Source organism: Orcinus orca, chromosome 1 (assembly GCF_937001465.1).
Source record: "Orcinus orca chromosome 1, mOrcOrc1.1, whole genome shotgun sequence".
NCBI lineage: Eukaryota > Metazoa > Chordata > Mammalia > Artiodactyla > Delphinidae > Orcinus > Orcinus orca.
In genome coordinates, this window is record NC_064559.1 from 18,880,191 (window position 1) to 18,905,146 (window position 24,956).

The 24,956-nt window shown below is 41.9% G+C and overlaps 1 protein-coding gene across 1 annotated transcript in view; it reads left to right on the forward strand.

Moving 5' to 3' along the window:
- USH2A (usherin) overlaps positions 1-24,956 on the forward strand; it is a 782,904-nt gene that overhangs the window by 702,144 nt on the left and 55,804 nt on the right. Inside the window, exons 64-65 of the mRNA XM_049708907.1 lie at positions 21,676-21,885; positions 23,906-24,144. Of these exons, the coding sequence (XP_049564864.1) occupies positions 21,676-21,885; positions 23,906-24,144 (449 nt within the window). The remainder of the gene's footprint in view (positions 1-21,675; positions 21,886-23,905; positions 24,145-24,956) is intronic.

Sequence of the window (24,956 nt, forward strand, 5' to 3'; positions counted from 1 at the left end):
CTCACCATTTCCAAGCCTGGTTCTTCAACTGTTCTTTTAATTACATATATAGTTGTCCCTCGGTATCCAAGGGGGGTTGTTTCCAGGACCCCTGCAGACACCAAACTCCTCAGATGCTGGAGTATCTTGTATAGAATGGTATAGTATTTGCATATAACCTACGCACATCCTCCCCTATACTTTAATTCATCTCTAGATTATTTATAATACCTAATACAATGTAAGTGCCATGTAAATAGCTGTAAATACAATGTAAACGCTATGTCAGTAGTTGCAGGCATGCAGCAAATTCAAATTTTGCTTTTTGGAACTTTCTGGAATCCTCTTTTCAAATATTTTGGATCCACAGTTGGTTGAATCCACGGATACAGAAGTCATGGAGAAGGAGGGCTGACTGTACCCCCAATAAATTCCCTGTTGCCTAAGTCTCTTGCTTGCAGTTTCAAAGGAAACATCCTGAATGATGCAAGCACCACGTGCCAAGCACAAGACCAAGTGCAATTTTCTAGAAGAGGAAACGGAACATTGAACAGCTTACCATAACCAGAAATAATAAGATCACGAAGTCACCAGGAATATGGCGAGCAAATCAATGAGGGCAGTGATTAGAGGTAACAGTTTAGACGTGAAAGGAATGTGTTTTAGGCCAGTAATGTACAGGACAAATTTCCCAATGAAGTTAGTAAGAATTGAAAATATAAATTGATTCTTGAATGGTGTGGAGAAATACATAGATACAAACCCATAATCCCTTGTTTGCAATTCCAAATCTAAAAATCTCTTTACAAGAAGTTGTTGGGTTTTCTATCTCTCTTTTTGTTTTCAGCCAAGCTGCGTGGCTTGTGGGATCTTAGTTCCCCGACCATGGATCGAACCCAAGCCCATGGCAGTGAAAGCGCCACATCCTAACCACTGGACCCCCAGGGAATTCCCCAAAACAATTTTTTATCTAGGTTTGGTACAACCCATTCAGCAGCAAAACCCAGTTTAGACAAACCACACTATTTACAGCATTTATTTATCTCATTTAATATGAAGAGTTATATATTTTGCTACAGAAGTATTGTATTCTATTACAAGGGCATTCTGCAGATATTACAAAATATACAGTCTATGCATTTTATTAACTTTCCCAAATCTGAAAAAATTAAAAATTATTTAAAAGCACTTCAGGTCCCAAGGGTTTAGGGTAAGGATTGTGGCTTATGTCATGAAGGAACAAAATATCTATTGATGCCACAGTTGGAGAAAGAATACTGTTAGAAACAGCCAGAACCTATGTGGCCACCCTTTTGTTCTTTATCATTATCTTTACAGAAAAGTATCAAGTTATCAAAGACCTTTCTATTCTCAATTGTCTAGTCCCCTTTATGAATAAAAGTGCACCGTTGTAAGAGAGCTGAATGGAATCAGCATGAAATATTTGACCTCTAACTAGACAAAACTAACTGACCTGTGGATACTGAAAGCAAACCAGTGATTGTAGCTTCTTTGGCATCATACTGTGTCATTGGGTTAAACAATTGGCCATATCATCTGTAAAGTCTTACCTGAGTTTTCTAAGGAATGGTAAACTCCAAGCATGTATCTTAGCTCTGTCAGTTTTCTTACTGTTGGAGGACGGAGAGAATGAAAAGTGCCCACCAGACTAAGAAGGTATCTTGAGACCAAAAATTGAGACAAGCAGCTCCGTATAATCGATGGATCAGTTTATTACACTTACGCACAGGGTGGGATTGAGCGGACAATAATCCAGAAACACTGGCAGCTGCACTCTGCACCGTCAAGGGACCAATGGGACCGTTTTATAGTTAACCTAGGGTAGGGGGTACGTGCTTGGAAACAGGACGTGCATTCCTAAGTCAAGATTTATGAATCGGTAACTAGTTTTGTGGGCCCTGGGAACGTGTCAGCGAAGGTCTTCATCGTTGTTTGGGGACTAACAGATCATAGAGGCCGCCTGGTCCTAGTGATTATGAAAGAATATCTACTAACTACAAAGCCCTTGAGGCAGAGAACTGATTCACTGCACAGACTGCACAGTTCAGTCCTGGTAGGGTCAATGGAAGGCCAGGAGGAAAGGTATGAACCCAATATGGCAACAGTGATGCTAACAGCCATACACTCACCAGAAGCTAAGGACAACCAGTTACCAAGGGACCCACATTTCAGAGGGGAGACAAGTTAAGGACCTCAGGCTATGCTCTTTTTTTTTTTGCAGTACGCGGGCCTCTCACTGCTGTGGCCTCTCCCGTTGCGGAGCACAGGCTCCGGACGCACAGGCTCAGCGGCCATGGCTCACGGTCCCAGCCGCTCTGCGGCATGTGGGATCTTCCTGGACTGGGGCACGAACTCGTGTCCCCTGCATCGGCAGGCGGGCTCTCAACCACTGCACCACCAGGGAAGCCCCTATGCTGTCTCTTTTGTAACTGTTACTATCAGCCCTGTGTCAGGCTCCTCCCCCATACTCACATCACCCAAATGAAATTACTTAATTTGGTTTTCACAGCAGACTGACCTCAAATTTGCATTTACTAGCTAATCCCATGTTGTTACAACATAAGAAGGATAGAGAGCAGAAGAAAAAAAAAAAAATCTAGTCTATCAGCCCCAAAACCAAGATTTTACAGGAAATATTTTGAAAAATATAGATTAAATGCTGAAATAAATGAACTAAAATATTGGATTTATTTAGCCTGTGCAAATGCTAAGTCTTTATAGATCCTGAGTTATCTTCCCGAAGTCATTTAGGAAGTAATGTACTATAAGAATTGATTTCCCTTTAACAAAAGAACATTTTGTCTTTGAGATGAATTTGAATTGCTCTCAAACCTGTCTGAGGGTTACTTTATCCACAGGCTGCTTTTCAGAAAACACCTTTATTGTCCTAGAGTCATTGGTTTGCCCGCCATGTCTGTGATTTGACCCTCCTACAGAGGATTGTGTTTTTGAGACAATCCATATATTCGTAGGGGATGAAAACAAAGAACCGAGAAACTGCCCAGAGATGGAAACCTATTCGTCAGAAGGATGGTGAGGACCCATGGTCGGGTAGGTGGCCGTCCACCTGGTGTGCCTGGAGGGTGTCCAATGTCCCTCCCCACACCCCACTACCTGGCCCTACGTCATTGTATTCATTTCCGGTTTTGAGTTAAATCATTGAAGATAGCTCCCAAACATTCTCTATGTTATCGAATGGGGAAGGGTGTCCTGCTGCTCGAGGCTAACAAAATCAATTACATACAAATGTAAATAAAACGGAAAGGTGCCTTTAATCAGAATGCCGGCCATCTGGGGATGGTGGACTTAGTGTCCCCCAAAAACCACCTCCAAAGATTCCACTCGGCCATGAAAGCTTTTCAAGGGAAACAGAGAAGTAATCTCAGTTAATCATTGACATAAGGGGTCAGAGTCTTCGCCATCCCCCACTGCATGCAGGCTGTGATCTTCCTCTAGATCTCATCTTGGTCACACGGTTTGTTTGGGAGATTACTGAAGGGGAAGGTAGGGAAGAGATCTGGTCATCTGTTAGTTACTTATTCTTCATTTCTACCTCTTTGATCTATGGAAGACAAGTTAGGCCAGGTGTTGTGTGATTAAAAGATTTGAAAGGTGTGCTTGGATGGGAGATGAGTAGAGCACGGGGGCGCCTGGTTTAAAAGTTAGTTACAATATAGCTTTGCTAAAGTGCAAAAAAAGGGGGTCCTTGCTGAGGGCGGTTTCCTGCAAAGAGCAGCTTACAAACCCCCACTTGTCAGACATCATTCCATTTCTATGGGATTAGGGGCAGAGGTCTATCTTCCGTAACTTTTTCATGCTGACATAAGCACCATATTCTTTTTTTTCCTTAATTAATTTTTATTGGAGTATAGTTGCTTTACAATGTTGTGTTAGCTTCTGCTGTGTAACAAAGTGAACCAGCTATATGTATACATATATCCCCTCTTTTTCAGATTTCCTTCCCATTTAATTCACCACAGAGCATTGAGTAGAGTTCCTTGTGCTATACAGTAGGTTCTCATTAGTCATCTATTTTATACATAGTATCAATAGTGTATATATGTCAAGCCCAATCTCCCAAATCATCGCCCCCTTCCCCGCTTGGTGTCCATACATTTAGGCACCGTATTCTCAGAGTGGAAGATGTCAACATGGGTCTCTTTGCTGACAAATTTAGTTGTAGCATCTCTTTGCTGACAATTTTAGTTGTCTGCTTACATATACGGGCAGAGCAAGCTACAATTATTTTGATGCACGCAAAGATATAGATTATTATGAGCAATAACGTTAATCCCATTGTCTTGAGGCCAGTTCTTGGAATTGTGCTAGCCATAGATTCAGTACTACTCAAGGTGGAGCAGTTATGTCATGGCTACAGTCTGGTCATCATGCAGTTAGCTTTTTTCCTCTGGTGGCAGTTACAGTATCTATAGAACAACTCAGGAATGTGCATCAGACACCGAGTCTATGACTCTCTTGCCCTCACCATTAACTGCTCGGTTTTGTAGTTGGAGGGTGAGGAGGCCCTGCAGGATTCTGCTCGGTTCCACCTAGTCTAAATTAATTCATCAATCTGATGACCAATGATAGAGCTCTGGGGAAAAGAATACAGCGCGGATAAATTCTGATGAATGGGAGGGTCAAGAAATACCTGGAGAAAGAGATTCTCACTGAGAGAGGGGAGAATCATTTGCTACAGAAGATCTTGGAGGCAAGGACCAGCAGATGTCACCTCACGATGACTCACACATCAGTATGGGAACTGGCATGTTTGGAGGTGGGCAGAAGCTGTGCGATTTTACAAGCACCTTCTAAGTTTTCAGTGATACCTCAAAACTGAACGCCCTAAGGCGTTAGTAGCTCTCGGTGTTTATAGTACAAACGGATTGCCCAAAGAGCGCATTCAAAATGCAGATGCAGAGGGGTGGGATGGCAATTCCCAGAAATCTGCATCTTTAACCAGCAGCTTAGGTGGTCCACCACCTACTTTTTTGAGAAATACTGTCCCGGAGGATACAGCCATGTTGCTATGCTACTTAAGCCTGATTTTCTGGTGCCGCTTTCCTAAATCAGTGTTCTCAGCCCCGACTGCCCATTAGAATCACCTGGGGAACTTTAACAACATTCTGGATGCCAAGGCCCCATCCGCCTGTAGTTCTGCTTATGGGGTGGGTCCAGGCATCAGTGCATTTCAAAAGGTCCCTAGGTGATTCTAATGTACAGTCAGGGCTGAGAATCACAGTCCTAAACCATCGTAAACTGATTGCCTAAGTAAGTGAAGCCAGCTCCCCTCAAGTGCCTAATTTACATGATGATAATTGATGACCAACCTATTTACCTTGGTCTGTCCATGGCTTTCCTGAATCAGAGTCGTATTTATTGTTTTGGATGAAGCTGGAAAGGTAGACAGAATATATTACCTGCTAAGCTCATGTCTTCGATTCATCAAATAATTTCTTTTACTCTTCCTCCTGGGTTTTATTTGGTTTTGGTTGTCCTTGTTTCATTTTGTTTTGTGTCTCACTTGGGAGGCCTGGATTTTGGTTGGAAGAGTAACGTTCACCATCGTTTAAAGCAGGAACTTTCTAGTTTTGATCCATTTCAACACAGCTTCTACAATTCTGGGACTCTGAAGGATCAAACTCTGAATGATCAGCTTTCATAAAACAAGTAAAGATCTGAAATTGAAATCACAGAAATTTGGAGTCTTTAAAAAAATATTTCACAAGGATGAATGGGCTGACTTTGCAGAGCGATGCAGTACAGGGTCTCATCAGAGAACAAACATTTGTGAATTTCAGATATAATTTTATTTACCAAAATCCTACTTTCAAACAACTCTATAAATGTGTGATTCATACATCAATGAGGTGCATCTTTACCAAATGAAATTCTTCCCATGCACAGACCTTTTGGTTAAATGCAGATGACAGGCTAGCTGTGCTGCAGAATACACAGGCAGCAGAGTGTTTTTTTCACAGACAGCACTCATTTCTATCATCAACCCTCTCAAAATCGGGATATACTAATATATACGATACAAAGCTCCAAATTCTATGTGGGCAAGTTTCTAATTGTTCAGCAAGAAGATTTAGACAGTGGTCTCTGCAGGTTTCAGAGACGGACCTGGGTGTGAGTCTGCTTTTATAAGAAGCTTCCGTTTTGACCGGCGGGGAGGGAGCTGAGACCGCTGAGCAGTTCTCAGTAATTGCGCATTCACATTCATACTCTCGCTGAAGGCGATGACTCACCACGGATTTGCTCGGGCCGCCATGGCCCCCCTTTCATTGAATCCTACTGTCAGTGACTTAATTCGTTTTCCTGAAACTTCCCCACTTTGACAGATTTTTTTCCATAAGCACCCACGCACACCCAGAGTCTCCAAAGGCTTCTGGGGTCCCAGGACTGGACCACTGAGACCCGACAAATCCACCTGGGAGGAAACCCCATGTATGACGCACTCGAGTGTGGGTCTGATCTTGGGGCTGCTGCTATGGAAGTTCCCCAGGACGGCAGCCTGCTACTTACTAACAGACCAACGCTGGCCCCGAACAATTCAGCCTGAAGGTTTACGCGGGAGAGGATGGAGTAATGGTTGGAGGGCAGACAGTCAAGTGGGTCCTCACTGTTCCTGCCAAAAGGAGCTGTGTGGCGACTCCAGGAGGGGACAGCGGAGACATTCTCTGTGCCAGCCCCACGAAAGGCTGCAACAGCGTGGACGACAAGCTAGAAAGGAGAAGCAGAAAAGACAGCAGCTTTTAGTCCTTTCCCCCTATTTCTGGATCCTTGAGTAAATTAACCTCCTTCAGCCTTTCCTCACCTGGGAATGGTTCACTCCAGGGCTAGATTCTGGGGGCGTAAGTCATCTACAACCATACGCTTTTAAAAATTCTCATGAAACACTGGCTTCTCTTGATTGGCCTTGGTCATCTATGATTTGTAAAATCTCACAGGATATTTTCTGACCCTAAGCGATTTGATTTTCTAACAGTTTTTAGCTTTACGTTGGATCAAAGCAAGTGACTATATAAACAACAGAGTCCTACTGTGTAGCACAGGGAACTATGTTCAATGTCATATGATAAACCATAATGGAAAAGACTATGAAAAAGAACACATATATGTATAACCGAATCACTTGGCGGTACAGCAGAAATGAACACAACATTGGAAATCAACTGTACTTCGATAAAATTTTTTTTAAAAAAAGCAAGTGAGGGTATGAGACCAGCTTCATACACTAAGAGTCGTGTCATTATCCACCACCAAAATGGATATATGGAAGGATCAATAGCGGTGTTTCTGAAACCTAATTTATTTACGTACTAATAAATTTATTGAATGAATTAGAAGTATATTATAAAATATAAATGTAAATAAATAATAAAACTAATTTTTTTAGTTTACTAAATAAGAGTCCCACTTAGACCCTCGAGAAAACCTACATCATCAGTAAGGTGTCAGGACTATTTCACTCCAAGTGAAAGCCAACTTTCCCTTAAATGGAAGAGAATGGTTTCTGCTCACCTGTCTGGGAAAGGGACTAAAGAAGTTCCTTGAAACCAAGGGAAAGGTGCAAACACTTTTTTCTCTCTCAAGAATCCCTCTGGGAGCCTGAGATGCAGGATTTGACACTGTTGGATTCATTCCTTCTCTCCTTCCTTCACCTCAGGTTGCCTTGTTTTGGCTTCATTTTTTTTGTTTTTACATCTTTATTGGACTATAATTGCTTTACAGTGTTGTGTTTGTTTCTGCTGTACAACAAAGTGAATCAGCTATATGTATACATATATCCCCATATCCCCTCCTTCTTGAGCCTCCCTCCCACCCTCCCTATCCCACCCCTCTAGGTGGACACAAAGCACCGAGCTGATCTCCCTGTGCTATGCGGCTGCTTCCCACTAGCTATCTGTTTTACATTTGGTAGTGTATATATGTCCATGCCACTCTCTCACTTCGTCCCAGCGTACCCTTCCCCCTCCCCGGGTCCTCAAGTCCATTCTCTTCATCTGCGTCTCTATTCCTGCTCTGCCACTAGGTTCATCAGTACCATTTTTCTAGATTTCATATATATGTGTTAATATACGGTATTTATTTTTCTCTTTCTGACTTACTTCACTCTGTGTGACAGACTCTAAGTCCATCCACATCACTACAAATGACTCAGTTTCGTTCCTTTCTATGGCTGAGTAATATTCCATTGTATATATGCGCCACATCTTCTTTATCCATTCATCTGTCGATAGACATTTTGGTTGCTTCCATGTCCTGGCTATTGTAAATAGTGCTGCCTCATTCTATACCAGACTCTCTCCAGGCATCGGAGAAAATCACTACCCCAGCACTGCGTGATTCCACCCTTCTCTGTGCTTTGGTTTCCTTGTCTTTAAAATGTCGCTAGGAGCACCACTGGACTCCTGGCCTTGCTTTGGGATGAAATGTGTCGACATGTGAATATGCTTAGGACAGTGCCTCATACATAGAAGCTATTCAACTAGCATAATAATAACAGGTGTTATTATTATTACCCTCCCACCTCAGAGTGGAAAGAGGACTTCTGTCATCCAATATCCGTAAACCAACCAAGGGCAGGACTCTTACTGACATCCTAGCACCATGTACGTTCCTGTGAGCCAGAGAATAAACGACCATGATTGAATAGGCCTGGGCATAGGGCCCCCTCCTTCAGTCAGGGTTTCATGGGTATGTGGGAAACACTTTCAGCCAGAAACCAGAGCTGCCCCCGCAACTGCACACAGCAGCCATGCTACCGTGAAATCGTTAGAATCCTGATGCTCTTTCCCATTTGATGCTCACAGCCATTCTGTTTTCCAGATGAAAAAACTGAATGAAAATCATACAGTTTGGACAAGATACTTAATTTCTTATAGCCTCACTTGCTCATTCAAAAATGGGTATATTGGGGACTTCGCTGGCTGTTCAGTGGTTAAGACTTCTATTTCCCAGGCTACCCTGGTGGCGCAGTGGTTGAGAGTCCGCCTGCCGATGCAGGGGACATGGGTTCGTGCCCTGGTCCGGGAAGATCCCACATGCCGCGGAGCGGCTGGGCCCATGAGCCATGGCCACTGAGCCTGCGCGTCCGGAGCCTGTGCTCCACAACGGGAGAGGCCACAACAGTGAGAGGCCCGCGTACCGCAAAAAAAACAACTTTGCCGTCCAATTCAGGGAGTGCAGGTTCGATCCCTGGTCGGGGAGCTAAGATTCCACATGCCTTGTGGCCAAAAATCCAAAATATAAAACAGAAGCAATATTGTAACAAATTCAATAAAGGCTTTAAAAATGGTCCACATCAAAAAAAATCTTTTAAAAAAAAGGGTGTATTATGAGAACTAAGAAATTTTGTGTGTCCAGCAGGATGCCTGCTACACAGTAGGGCCGCCTCCCCACTCTACCCTCAGCCTCCCACTAAATAAAAGAAGGAGGTGCTTTCTTCCAAGAGGGAAAAGAGCCAGGTTAACAAAATTCTTATGTCACTAACAGTCATTAAGCCGGTGTTAGAATGTAAACATCTCTAACCAAGAGCACAATTGGCTCTGAAGGTGTGATGCCCCTTAGATGAGACAGTTCAACCTTTCTGGTCCTTGCTACTCTCTTCCCAGGAAAAGAATGACTTGCCCATGCTCCCACGGATAAGATTCTCTCAAACTCTGATAGTCTGATTCTACATTTCTGTGACTGGTAACTTGCTTCAGATTCCTTGTTTTCTCTTGCCATCACCCTTAACTCATTCCTCTCTTAAGAGATTTTTGGTATCGTATTTAGAGAAAATTCATTGAGCATGTTTTCTGTTTGGCTTTCGGCTTGCATTTAATCAGGTATGAATCCCCCTAATGTATTTCTGACTGGCGTGGAGGCTGTTGTCTGGTTAGTTTCTCCTACGGGATCTAAGCTGCTTCCCCCCACGACTCCCACAGCTCAAGGTTTTAAATGATTTATTGCTATTGGCTGACTCAAGCCGTGCATGCGTTCTAACACCTTACAGCCTGAGCGCCACAGCTTAGACTGAAGACCATCAGGACATTTCGTGAATGGAAATCTGAATTCTGGCACTCGGGCCAGGGACCGTGTTCTTTTTCGCCATCAGGTCTTTTGTTGCAACAGGAGGTCATCTCTACCTGTGAGGGCGCACAGGAGCACGTCTGTTCTTTTTCTGTCCCTCATGGCACCCCCTAGGGCTCTACTCCTAAGCCTTTTGTCAGCGATCTCTACGTTGCCTTTGAGACAAGTTACTCGTCTGAAGATGGGTTGCTTCTCACCTTCCTGTTGACCCAACTCACTTAAGCCATGATTGATCCTCCTGTCTCTGTGTTGGAAGCTTGTTGGCTGGGCGTAAAACGTTCAATGCAACCAAGTTTTCTCCGAGTGAATGTAGGTAATGTAGAATTCCAACCTGCCCTCATGGCTTTTCACAAACGGTTCCTGCTCAGCGAGGTAGCCATAAAAATGAAGGTTCTCCAAAGTCACCTGAAACTTAGGAAAGGGTGAGACATGTTTTCCTTCTTTCCCTTTATCCTCTAAGTTGAGGATTTACTAACTTGTAGTTATTACGCAGCCACCAAGTTCAGAGTGTATGTCTAGTTGCTAGGATTGGTGCAAGAGGCTAAAAACCATGGACTCTGCCGCTCAGGGGCTTAAAGTTGAGACAAAGAAACAGACAACTCCTCATCTTCAGGGACAACCCAGTCCCACACCAAACTCTCCCGGACACTCTCATTCCACTCTCTGGCCAGATGGTCTTGAGGAGCACGGGTGGTTCCTTGGCATTAAAGACGAGAAGCATTCCACAGAGACATGAGGAGGGACTATTTCTCTATTTCTGCAGTCTCACAAAAGATGCTCTTTCCAAATGTCTCCATCCTTATGAGCAAATGCATCTCTCAGCCTGCACACTGTTATTGGTACCTTGGAAGGGTTCAAAATGCTCTCCCCTCCAGCAGTCAGAATCTCAGCAGGAAGCAGTTAAATGTCAAAAGGACATTTAAAGAGAATGTAATGAAAAGACTTTATGGAGGTATGGGCAGGATTAAGAGAATCAATAAGGGATATTAACATATTCTGGGACTAGCCATAGCCAGAAGCCATTACCTCTAGACCTAAAAGGACGAGAGGAAGAAGCTGTTTCCGGAACCCAGTAAATGCTATAGCCAGTGGGGTGGGGCTGCCATTCAGAAGCTGTGCCCATAGAGAAGGAACGCAGACTGTTGCCAAACCAGGATGCCAAAGAGAGAGAGAAGGAGAAAACAAAACCTTTCTCCTTCTTTTGTAAAGCAGTTTGCAGAACCAGCTTCACGGGCTACAGAGAGGAGCAGGGAAGGGCAGAGAATGGATCTGGGGACAAACAGAGAATACCCAGCACATCCCCTGTACCCCAGATTGGCGCTGCTTCTCACCCATGTTGTGACAATACCTTCTCCAGTAGAATTCTTTTTGGGCTAGAGGATCACCTGGCAAGCTTTGGCTTGCCACTCTGCGATTATTGATAAAACACTAAGTAACTCTGAAGGCTTTAGTAGGATTGCACTTAAGTACTTGGGCTAATGGTGTATTTCCATTAAGTTCCAAATAAATGTCTTTGTCTCTAGGAAGCAATCAAATCTACAGATGGTGACAAACACGTTAACATATTGAAGTAAATCAGATGCCGTCGATGAAAATCTTGAAGAAGATGGTCGAGGTTTTCTCTTGTAAATTGATTTATCTATCTGTTGGTGAATCTGATCATTACTAAGATGCCTATAAGTGTCTAGGAAACTGTACAGTTCTCTCCCAAAGGCATATTTTCAATGGAAATTGGAAACAAAATTCTTCACTTCGAAGAATCCATTGAATTGCTTCACCATTTTCTTTTTACATACTTCGGGGTGCTTTTGAGAGATTTTAATTCATAATAATGTTAAATGGAGGATGCCACCCAATCAACAGATTTTGATGCTGCAGCAATATTTCTGAAAAGCCAGGCTTTTATTTATTCTAACCCTCAGAGTTCTAGAGTGGAGAAGTACCCAGAGACAGAGACACAGAGAGATGAGGGCTGACCTCAGAATGTAGTGAGGGTTTTCAGATCTATTGTTGATCCGTAACAGCTAAATGGACCCAGAATTGAGTTACAGAATTGCTGTTTAGTCTCACTTTCTCTTCCAAGGGGTCATATCCTGACTTTTCACACAAATAATATAATAATAACCATCATTATGTATTTAGTGCTTGCTGTGTGCTAAAGACTATGTTAAAAATTTTACGTACATTAACTCATAATAATCATTTGAGACAAGGATTATTCTGAACAATTACCCTTAGAAATCCGAGGCACTGCGAGGTTAGTTAACATACCCAAGGATGCAGCCGGTGAGCAGGAGAACTCGAATTTGAACATAGAAATTCAAGTTCTAAAGACTGTGTTCTTAAATTCACCCTCCGGTTACTCCACATTGTGTTTGTGTACAGTTCTGGGGCTTTCAAAATCTTAATAAAATATTTACAAATGTACTTATCCACCACCGCATTCCTCAAAATTTATAGCAACTTTATTGCATGTAAATCTCAGAATAGTCCTGTGAGGTAGAGATTATTTTTTCCATATAATCAGGAAACTGAATGACCCAGTGAGGTGCCCAGTCAGAAGACGTTAGAGTCAGAACTTGAGTCCAGATGTTCTGATCCCAAATCCCATCCTCATTCTGCTGAAGCACAGTGTCCTCAAGTCACACCCATCAGGAGCATGAACTCCTGACTCTGCAAAGATAAACTGACTCGAGTTGTAATCTAGGCTGCATGACTTACTGGTTCTGTGTTCTCAGCCAGTAATTTACTCTCTAAGCCTCAGTTTCCTTACCTGTAAAATTGGGAATGAAAAAGCCTACCTTAGTAGTTTTACTGACCAGGGTTCTTAGCCTCCTTAGTCAATATAAATTGATCAGAGGCCAGACAAGAAATTCAGGCAAGGCTTTACTGGGGCCCCTGCTGCAGCAGGAGGGGAGCGAGAACAAGCAACAGGTCTCCTTGCTGGCTCGCCAAGACAGCGGGGAGCTGGTTTCTTACATGGGGTGAGGGTAGGGATGTGTCCGTGGGTCGGGTCAGAGGGTGGCTTAGGTGATCTGTCCACGCCTTTGGTGATGTTGAGAGCAGGGGGCATGTGCCGTCCCCCACTTTTGCTCCTGGCTCTTCAGAAGTGGCAGTTGGCTTTTTTTGGTCTTCTTGTATCTTTTTGTCCATAATTTTGCCCCAAACTTGCATGCACATAGTTATTTTTAGTCCCTTATAGTTTCTTTGTATTTTGTAGCTCGAGGAGACGTTTGTCCAGATGCAAGAACTGCAGCAAAGGGTCCCAGGTCCCAGCCTGTTTCAGTAGGATTGCTGTGAGCTTTAAATAAGTTAATTTAAAGGCCAGGACAGTGTCACTCACATATAAAAGTAAAATTTAAGATATAAATATATAGGAAGTAGTCAATATCCAGTTATCCCTCTACAATGTAAGTCAGATAGTCGCTCCTTTACAGGGAACCCTCCCTTGGCCTCCCATGAAACGCAAACTCCTCTCTGGCTCAGTGAGGTCTTTCATGGTCTGACTTATGTCCACATCTGTCATCATCCTGTCACTCTCTGGCCCTTACTCTCCAAGTCCAGCGGCACCAAACATTTTTGAGACTCCAGCCTCATGGCCTTTTGCGCTTGCCCTCCCTTTGCCTAGAATGTTCTCCCCCCAGGTCTTCATATGGTGGCCTCCTGCTTGTCCTTAGTATCCCAGCTTATCACCTCCTGAGAGCACCTCCTGGACGACTCAGCCATTCTCTACTCCATTGCTACAGGCTGTAAGTTGTTTCCTTTCTAGCAGGTATCATCACCTTTTTGTTTTGTGTTTATTGGCTGGCTCTCCCTAACAGGGTGTTAACTCCAGCCTTGTTCCCTGTTGTCTCCCCAACTCATAGAATAGTGCCTGGAACATAGAATGGCTCAGTGAGTACAGATGATAAATAATCTTACCTAGTTAACTATACTATCACTTCTTGAGAAGTTAATCATGATTGGTGATTGTGAGCTTAGCTTACTCTAGCAACTAATTCTGGAGAAAGGATATGTTTCCAGTGTTACGCTAGTAGGGTATAGTTATGATCTCAGTTAACACAGCGGAATTTTTACACATGTTTGGAACAGTAGGGAAAGTATTTGAGTAGCATTTGCCTCTGTATAACATACAATATTGTTTAAAGCATGACACGTGGCAGCAGGTATGGATGCTGTGATGTTTGCGGTCATTGTCACCACCCCACTTTGGGGCTGTTCTCTGCAGAAACAGCCAGCCCGTGCAGGGGTCAATGACAGCTCTAGGGCAGGATCTCAAACACTTACAAGATGTGTCCAGACCCTCCTTCAATAGAAAAAAGTAGAGAGTTCAGGCTTTTACATCACATACCTGTATTAGAAGGCTGGCCCTGCCACATACCAAGGTGCATAAACTTCTCCGTACCTCTGTTTCCCTGTGTGTAAACTGGTGATGATGCTAATACCAGCCTCATAGGATTGCTGAGAGGATGAAATAAATGAGTACATGTAATACCCTTATAAAAGTATAAGTGCTCAATAAACCCATGACCTACTTTTACGTATCCTCCATGAGAGCTGGATGGGACTGGGTTCCTATTTTCTCTCAGGGAGAGCAGACACAAGCAATAAAAAGGAGTATGATAAATTCCAAATTTTCATTATCATTACGAACATCACATGGAAGCTAGTTTCAGTATTCCCCACTAATGCTGAAGCCAATTTTCCCCTCCTTATATTTTAGAAGAGAGCCATTAATATTTGTTGAGCACCCACAAAGGGCAAGGCTGTGTGCTCAGCAGTAGTGACAGAAGACACCCATTTCTAGCAAGGAAAACGTCTTGTAATCTCTTTACTAGCTTCACATCTCTGAATTTCAAAAGCACCAGTAGAAAGGAACACAATGTTCTGCTGTACCCTTCGTCCCCTGGGTCCCAGAATTCAATTAAAATTGTGTTCCATCTTGCCCGATCCAAAGTGTTTTAGAGTAAAGAAGCCTGGAAGGCAAGGACCCTATCTGTAAAAGCATAACTATTAATGGACCCAGCAAAGCACCATGCAAACAGAGATGCTGAGAAAAGTCCACCTGATGAGGAAAGAAAATCAGATAGGTAGATGGTTAAACAGATAGCTACACAGAGCTTTTCAGCAAGTTATTCCTTTATGACTGCAGCCTACAGGACTGTTCATGAAATTTTTTTAAAAAATCTTGTTATCGTTTCAGATTTATTGCCTTCCCTTTTTAGCCACGAGGCTCTCTTAACCACGGTTCTGGCTAAGTCCATTTTGGCACGTTGCTCTTCGAACATATTCAAAACCCACGGCAAGCTACCCTTTAAAAAGACATTAGCGTGAGTGCCATGGGAAAATATACTCCAAGGTTGTAGATGAATTGATATGATTTCCTTGATTGTATCTTTTTATTTATGAGGCATAATTTATGAGTGCTGGAGAGCAAACTGCAGTGAGTGATGACTACCTACAGCCCAAGTCATAAATCAGGAGCAGTGAAAAAAGAGGTGATTTTGATCGAATCTATTGAATTAGCTGTTGGCCTCAGCCAATACAGGTATCGGAAAGACCTTTTTAATATCTATTTGTCTCTCTTCTGGGAGAGTGATAACAATCTCATTACATGCCCCTAAGAAACAAATAATTTAATTGTTTGCCTGTTAACATGCAACCTATTTACTCTTCTTATTAATTACTGGCATGGCTGTTCATGTTGGATTTTTGTTTACTTCTGATGTGAATCGTCACGAAAATATATTCACATTCTCCAGTTTTTATAATGATGTTGCCTCCCTAACGCTGCTTGATATGAAACAATATTGTTGAAATGTCTCTGTTTCATCAAAAATTATCATTATTCCACAAGGAAGTGTGTTTTAGAATATCACAGAAGTTGCAGAGAACTGAAAAATCCCTCCATGTATTAATCCTCTGAGAGTAGCAGTTATACTGCAACTCATAACAAACAGCCTGGAAGAAAAAGCAAAATCTCAAATTGCTTCAAGGACAAGGATAGCCACTGTCACTTACATTAGGAGTCAACAGATTAGAGGGTTTTTGTGAAAGATCACTGGCTGAATTTGGTTATTCCTCTGATCCATTTTTATATGGAATATGATAGCAAATACAAGACCAAGTAGACATCAGCTGGATGCTAACAGTATAGAAAGCATCACTAGGTATGGCCTCTTGGTCTCATCAAGACTTGTAGCATTTCCCCAGCCAAAAGAATCATAAGGTATTTTTACCATTAAGGACTTTTTTATTCCATGATAAAGGAAAAACACATCAAGAAACCCTGGAAATGTGGAAATGTACATTAACAGTCTCTCTTTGCAGTGAGGCTACACTTGGAAAGTATCAGTCCTGGGGAATGTTATTTTAGAAAGCTATGAGCCATTGAGTGAGACAATGCATTGAAATGAAAACTGCTTTACAGTTAAGTGTGGAAATTGTGCTAAAGCATAACTAGGTCAGTAACATAAGCACCCAACGGGCCACCACTCTAAGAGAATTTCTGAAGCATCTCCCCTTCTCCCATGCTCGGCAGAGTCATGGGTCCTTCTCTTTCTCTTTCACAAAATTTATTACAAATGCTTCCATTCACAAATCTTGCTTTCCTTCTGGAATAAAATTAGAAGGAGAAATGTTGTATGAGAGGAATTAGGAGCATTTTAGAATAGTTAATACTATTCATCTGGGCTGTAAAGAAAAAATAGACCCAACAAGTTCCAGAAAGATCAGTGTTTCAAGAAATTTGCACCTGGAGTGAAAACTAGGCAGCAAATGGTTGTTCTCCAAAGCTAGTGAACTCTGGTTCTGCTTGGAACTGTGGCCACTAATAAACTCAGTGGTGATCATTGCAATTGTAACATATGCAACCAGATACATGCTGTGTGCTTATTTGAATGGCTGAAGGTAATGACAAAAGTAATGCAAAGTACAACTCTAAATAGACAACCCATGAACAGAAATTGAAAAAATGTATGGTGCCTAGATTTGTGTACCTGGTTCTATAGAGAAGAGCTCTCTATGTTTCTCAAATAAGACTGGGCACAAGAATCACTTGGAAATCTGTTAAAAAGGCAGGTTCTGAGATCTTTTCACTATAAATTATCTTACAAGAACGCAAGATGATTTTGATGATTGTAGCCAAGGAACACATTTTGACAAAGACTCCTCTGAAGGAAGATTTCTAAGAGGCAGTTTTCAACAGAGGACAAACAACTGAGCCCATTGTTTCCACAGCAATGAGATCTGGGCAGCGTGGTGACAGATGCTGACATCTCATGTAATTAAAACTTTATAAAGCAAACTACAGTGATTAGACCTGGGGGATGGGAGGGGAGCAGAGTAAATAAAAGAACAATTTTATTTTTTAATGGAAAACAGCATAAAGATGGTAATAGTCACTAGTTAGATATCAAAAATTAGATTGAGAACAAATAGATCTATTCTTTCACTAGTCAGTTATAGAATTTATGGTTAGATCACTTTAGTTATTTTTAATGTATTCAAATAGTTAACCTGTGTTTTCCATGACATCTTCTTACATTGTAACTCCTTTCGCTGTTTCACCCAAAACGTTAGAGAGGAAAACACCCCAACTTGGCCAGTCCTGACTTGTTCTCATTTTTAACAGCTCTGCATTGGGAAGTTCCTAACTCTTATGTGTGTGTGTGTGTGTGTGTGTGTGTGTGTGTGTGTGTGTGTGTACACACACATGTGCAAGTGTTCATTAAACCCAAATAATAAGTTACTTTAGTGGAAATTTTAATCATCTAATTTTTTTATTATAAAAAAATATGTTCAATTCCACTAATGCTGTGGGTTTAAGGATATTCTGAATAAACGAAAGATAAAAGTATCCTTACATTTTTTTCTCTTGGCCATGGAATTCATAAGCTGTACTTCTGTTTCCAGCTCTTAAAATGTCCCTTCTTTTTTGTGAGTAGCTCACACACTGTTTATATACTCAGTGATGATGTGAGGGAATCTTGGGATACAAACCAGATGGATTGACTTATCAGTTAGGTAACAAGTAGATAGATAGGCGATAGATGGTAGATAGGTAGATAGATAGATAGGATAGATTGAGATAGACAAAGTAGGCAACTCTACGTCTGTTCTCAAGATATTTAATTTCTTGATTCGTTAAAAATAAAAGATCAGGGCATATTACTCAAATTTTCCCACTCAAGATCTCTGCTTTTTCTTTCTCTACCATATAAAGATGGACCCAAATCTTGGGGCCATTATTTCTCAGTAGAAGTAAATCATAAGCATAATCTGTTAGTATTTTTATCCTGAACCTTGAACTATACTTTAGTTCCTTTATCTTTTTTTAATAAATTTATTTATTTTATTTTATTGTTTTACTCTATTCTTTTTGGCTGCGTTGGGTCTTCGTTGCTGTGCGTGGCTTTCTCTAGTTGCGGCAAGCGGGGGCTGCTCTTCGTTGTGGCACGCGGGCTTCTCATTGCTGTGGCTTCTGTTGTTGCGGAGCACGGGCTCTCGGCGCGCGGGCTTCAGTAGTTGTGGCTCGTGGGCTATAGAGCGTAGTCTCAGTAGTTGTGGCGCACGGGCTTAGTTGCTCCACGGCATGTGGGATCTTCCCGGACCAGGGCTTGAACCCGAGTCCCCAGAATTGGCAGGCGGATTCTTAACCACTGAGCCACCAGGAAAGCCCTAGTTCCTTTATCTCTTGCTTAGCTGGGCATAGACAAAAATCTACAGCGATTTTTGGATAAAGGACTTTTTACCTCGAGAGAGAGAGACAGAGAGAGAAAGAAAGAATATCACTGACAGTTTCTTTTTGACTTTTCTTCTGGTGGTTTGGTATAAGATACGATGCCTTGTTGGTGCAAGATCTGTGAAATCCATAATGCTTCATTAGCACAGCTTTCTCTTCATTGTAACAGCTTTCATTTCCAGAGGAGCTCATGTAAATAGGCTGCTCCTGCTTTGCATAAGCATGTTGATTTATATGAATGCTATTTTGATCTCAAATTGATTGAATACTAAAAAGAAAGACTAGGAAAAAAGCACTGTATTATGAAGGTCTCCTGTCAAAGACAAAAGACACTAGATCCTACATACATTTCCACTTACTGATGGGGAATTCTGTATTGCCTAGGTTTTAGAAGAGAATATTTCTAAAGATCCGTAGCAAAATACCACACTATTGAGATGCAAGTATTTGAAAATACCATGGATTAAATTACGTTTTGGAACTAGGACTCCTCCACCCCCGTTTGCCCATGTAACGCAGAAAGGCATGAGGTCTAGTCCTATCTGCCAACAGCAGCATTAAAAAGCCTTAATAGATGGAATGCTCAGTAATTAATTGGCAACTTGCTGAATTTTTGTCAAGCCCAGTTGCACTTTCCTCCTTGCGTTCTCTATCCTTTGTGGCCCCCACTAAAATTCTGTATACCCTTAAATCACCAACCAACCAAAGCCCTTCTCTTGGCAAAGAATTTGATATCAATATGTGCACCTTATTTTGCATCCCTTTCTCAAGAATATTTTCCTTTCAGTCTTTGTTACTCGTCGTGTAATCAAAAATACTCCACCGCAAGACATCAGCAGTAACAGAGGTTGGTCTGGAGCAGACTGGGGAGTCCACGACTGCTTCTCATCAGCCCTGAAATCTGACCTCCTCACCAATTACCTCCTATAGCTACCCTCCCTGTTGGAAGACTGACCATGGCCATTCCAGAGCGGATGCTAAGAGCAGCTACAGTTGTGTTCTGCCCTGTACTCTGTTTTCCATGGAGCCTAGCTTTCCCATTGCTAAGACAGTTTCCTGGGCCTATCAAAACAAACCTCTATCATTCGAGACAACCTGGGCATGTCTGTTTACCCTTGCAAGCTAAGAGACTTTACCCAATCCAGAATTGCAGGTAGGTAATTGTCTATAGAAAAGTCATTTAATATTCATGATCCTGAGTATCTTATTTATGTGTATGGATGACATACAGAATCAAAAGCACAGTTTACTGGGAAGAGCAATAAAGTTTATTGGCGAGTAGAATTCTAGTTTCAGCTCTAGTGACTTCTGTCACCTTGAACGAGAGTCACATTTCAGAGCCTTGATTTCCTCATCTGTAAAAGGGGCTAATAATACATTCTCCAGCCACCTTACGAGGTTGTGTTGTGAGGACCAAGTCAGCGAACGTTTGTTAAAGTGCTTTGTAAAGTATAGAATTTATACAGATGTTAGTGGTTATTATGCAAACTATGAGAGAAATGGATCAGAGCTCTGAAAAGAACAGGTTCTGCTTTGTAAGTAGGTTAGTTACCTCTTTTTAAAATGTGGCATGTATGTCAACTATTTCTCAATAAAACCGGGGAAAAAAACGGGGTTTCTGGCAATCCTATCAGCAAGAGGCTGGAGATTTGCATTTGACAGCAATCCAAGAGCAATTCAACATCAGAAATTTTACTTTTACAAAGAAATCTGCAAAATAAAAAAAAAGTACAGAAACACTGATAGAAGTTAGCCTAAGTACTGAAAATCTCTCCAATATTTATTTATTCTCTTAAAATTATTATTGATGCGAAAGCAAAATAAACAAAAATGAAACTAAACTCTCACTGCAAAGTATTCTCCTACAGTGTTTTCTAAATATCTCGTATTTTGAACATTCTGCATGCTCTTTTAACACCGCACACCTAGAACGTGTGTACTATAGAATCAAACAAGTTTTCCAGACTTGTCTTTAAAAGCTCAGAACAAATTTATACATATATATATATATACACACACACCTATATAATTATATAAAACATGTATATATCATATAATGGTATATATTATAATTATTATCTATAGCGTATATATTGTAATATTTGTGTGTGTGTGTTTACATATATAAATACACAGAGACACCAAATGAGGGAACAATTTCCTGAGGTCAGACCTGCACAACACGAAAGTTTACTAAGGAAGACTCCTAGACGTGCAGACAGTCTGCTCGGATTGCCGTTTAGATCTATCATCCTGATTGATCACTGTGTGGTTGGCTATTATTGGGCCTAATTTAACCCTATCCACTCACACATCCATCTACTCTGTCTATTGTACCTGACATTCTACAAATCACTTACTCATGCAAATGATGACCTAAGGCAACCTCTTAGGATATTCGTGTTTAATTATACAAATGGTGCTTGATAAATAAGATTACACCTCCTTCCATATGTTTATTCCCTCCTTGATGAAAGGAAAATTCAATTTTCATGCAGATTGGGTGGGGCCGGGGTTTAAGAATTGCTGAGTTTTATGGAGTCTGCAGATCCATCCAGTCTGCAGAAGCTGACAAAATCACTCCACACCCCGCACAGAGATGAGCGGTTTTTCATTAGGCTTAAATCAGCCATCAGCCAGCTTGCGTTCAGAAATCGGGACTCTAATAGGACCCCCTCTGTGTTCACAGGGTCAAAGGCTAAACACAGGAAGGACCCGCCCTCCTTTGCAATTACAAAGCTGCAAGATGCAAGTTTATCTCATTCTGTTGTTTTCAGTTGCTCTGAGTTGCCAACTTCTCTGCCGCCTGAAGTTTTCTGGCTTTTGACTGGTCTTACTGATTTCTTTTTGAGGTCTGGGCCGTGAATTCAGCAGGAAAAGCCTCCAGTAGCTGGACGCGGTGTAGAACTGGGCCCGCCCCCCCGGAAGGTCTCAGGGCCCCCAAGTTCCATGCGGTCTCTGCCACCCAAGCAGTGGTCAACATCAGCGCCCCGCAGAAGCCCAACGGGATTGTCAGTCTCTACAGATTGTTCTCCAACGATACCAGCGGGGCCCAGACGGTGGTGAGCAGCAGCATTCTGATCGGTTTATTTAAAACAAATCGTAGGGGCTTCCCTGGTGGCGCAGTGGTTGAGAGTCCGCCTGCCGATGCAGGGGACGCGGGTTCGTGCCCCAGTCCGGGAAAATCCCATATACCACGGAGCGGCTGGGCCCGTGAGCCGTGGCCGCTGAGCCTGTGCGTCCGCAGCCTGTGCTCCGCAACGGGAAAAATCATAAGCCATGGTGTCCTTGCTTTTTCTTCCCCTTGATACTTCTTTTTTCTCCGTCTGTTCTCAATTGCCCTGTGGTGACCTTAGTGGCACAAAGATCCCTCTGCAAAGAAATAGCGTTAGGAAACGTACAGAATATATGTAAATGCTCTGGGAGAGGAGGGCTAAATGTGGTATTAAAGACTCCACAGATCTTTTAAGGAACCTAAGACTTTAGAGATAACCAAATTAGTTGAATTAATTTAATTAGAAAACACATGTCAAGCACTCAGCGTAGTAGTGGCTTATAGCAAGGGGCCAACAAAGGGTCTCTGTTGGTGGTGTAAATCTTAATATGAAAAAGGAAAAAGTAGAGCAAAGGATATCCTCGGAATCCCCATTTTGGCACGAGCAAATCTCTAATAGCACACTGAAATCTCAGACTTTGTTTTGGTGACTTCTAGAAAGTTCTAGGTCTTTGGAAGAAACAACAGAACGGCTCAGCTCAGCCCTACTCCACTGTTCGTGTATTAACACATTTGGGGCACATCGAGGAGACAAGATGTTCTGTGGAGGGAAATCATCTTTCACACTGTGTTTTAGCCCAGCCGTTCACTGAAAGGGACACTAAATAATCAACTAGACCAGTTCCTGCATTATTTAAATGAAGAGACTACCTGCCAGGGGATGAAGTCTCTTTTCTCTGCAGGACAGCTGGTGTCACTCTCACATTTCTCATAAATAAGTATAGATTAGAATATTTTGTTCACACAAACCTCATAGAGAAATTGCACAGATCCTGGTATGACATGATAAATTATTTAGACCAGTTGAGGGAACAATTTTGGCAAGTGTGGAGAAATCCTCTGAGGCCAGTGTAGCAGGTAGTGAAACACAATTTCAAAAGATAACTCACATGCAAGGAAGTCTTGTATGGAATGTTAAAGAAATATTAGCATATTTTCTACAAGGCTTCCGATTCAATAAATATAGATGATGTAAATACAATCAACCCTTGATTATCCATGCTTATAAAATGATAATATTAATAAACTCAAATAATTCCTATTTGGAGTGCCTTGTATGCATTTTTTTAAACAACAGGTAGCTCTTCTTAATTAAATGTTGCTTATGTCAATGTGAAAATGAGTTTCTAGTTTCTGAGCTCTTCTATTCCAAAGAGCACTTAGTAGAAGCACAATAAGGTAAAAATATTTGCTCCAGATAAACCAAAAAGTTTACAATGCAACCAAGATAATTGAGAAAAAACTATATTTCATACAGATCCATACCCTTAGAGGAAGACATGGACTTTCAAACTCTTAAATATGTAAATATACAAATAGATAATATATATTTCAAGCTCTTAAATACTCAACTCTAAGATTTGAGGGGATTTGAGGGGAGTTTTGACCCCAAAATTACATGCAAGTAACAATGGCAGAATATGGACCTTAGTGAATGTTGACTTAGAAATATAATATAATAAATATAATTCAAATATAGATTTCGTTTTTCAAAAAGGCATCATTCTGAGGGTCACAGAACCCGGTCAGTATTTTGTGATTTTTTGAGCCATTTTCTAATATCTCTTTATGGTAATAGACAACATTGTTCCCTGTGATTTCTACCCTGTTGCCTCAAACTTCTATCAAACTGTTATCTCATTGCATGTTTTTGCATGTTTAAGCCATGCCTCTCCAGCTGGATTGGTCATTCCTCAGGGTAACTAGCACGGCACTCTATTCATAGAACGCATGGTACACGATAAAAGTGAACCAACTGTCTGTGACTTGCCACTGGGCCTCATCTAGTCTTCTCTCTCCTCCTGCAGCTGGCTGAAGGCCTGGCCACCCAGCAGACGCTTCATGGCCTGCAGCCCTTCACGACCTACTCCATTGGGGTGGAGGCCTGTACTTGCTTCAATTGTTGCAGCCAAGGGCCAACAGCAGAGCTGAGAACTCCTTCTGCTCCGCCATCAGGACTGTCCTGTCCCCAGATCCAGACACTGGCCTCGAGGACAGCCTCCTTCCAGTGGAGTCCCCCGCTGTTCCCCAACGGCGTCATTCAAAGGTAGCGTGGGAGAGCCAAAAGGACAAAGAAACCGAAATAAGGCATGAACACGGACATGCAGCTACCCAGCCCTCCCCAAGGAAGACTTGCTAATTGAACAGACACCTATAGCAACTTAGACAAATCAATTGATTTGAGTGGTCACATTCCCCACAAAGTGTTTCAATCATAAATCAGCTAAGGATAGCAAGGTGAACAACAAAATTTTCTTTAAATAAGAAAGGCAAGGCAAGGACTTCCCTGGCGGTCCAGTGGCTAAGACTCAGCACTTCCACTGCAGGGGGCACGGGATCGATCCCTGGTCCCTCATGCCGTGCAGTGCATCCAAAAAATACAAAAGGACAAGGCAGTGTGTTCCCATTCATTGAAAGGATGTGCTCTTCCTCATGGTTCCCTGGAATGTTTCATTCTACAGGGCTCAGCTAGAACATAAGGAACTTCTGTGACTAAATCAGAATTTCCTTGATCTAATTTAAAATGTCATAATGAACCACTGTTTGAAAGACCACAGAAGTTATTTCACTCAAGATAATCTGGAGGAAAAACAGATATTCTTTATTTTCAACAGAGAAGAACAGTTTTATCACTCTCTTCTAAAAAGAGAGAAATATCTTATCTCTACCAACAAGGATTCCTGGCTGCTGGGTGGACAGCAACATGTGTATACATGTGACTTCTCTTATCATTTCTCTGGTTCCATCTGCTGCCCATTTCCAACAGCATTAAATAAAGTGTTTCTGAGAACAGTCTCCCACCAATGGGAATTTGAAAGAGCTGGCAGTTCAGTGAGAACAAAATATCAACAGGTTTAA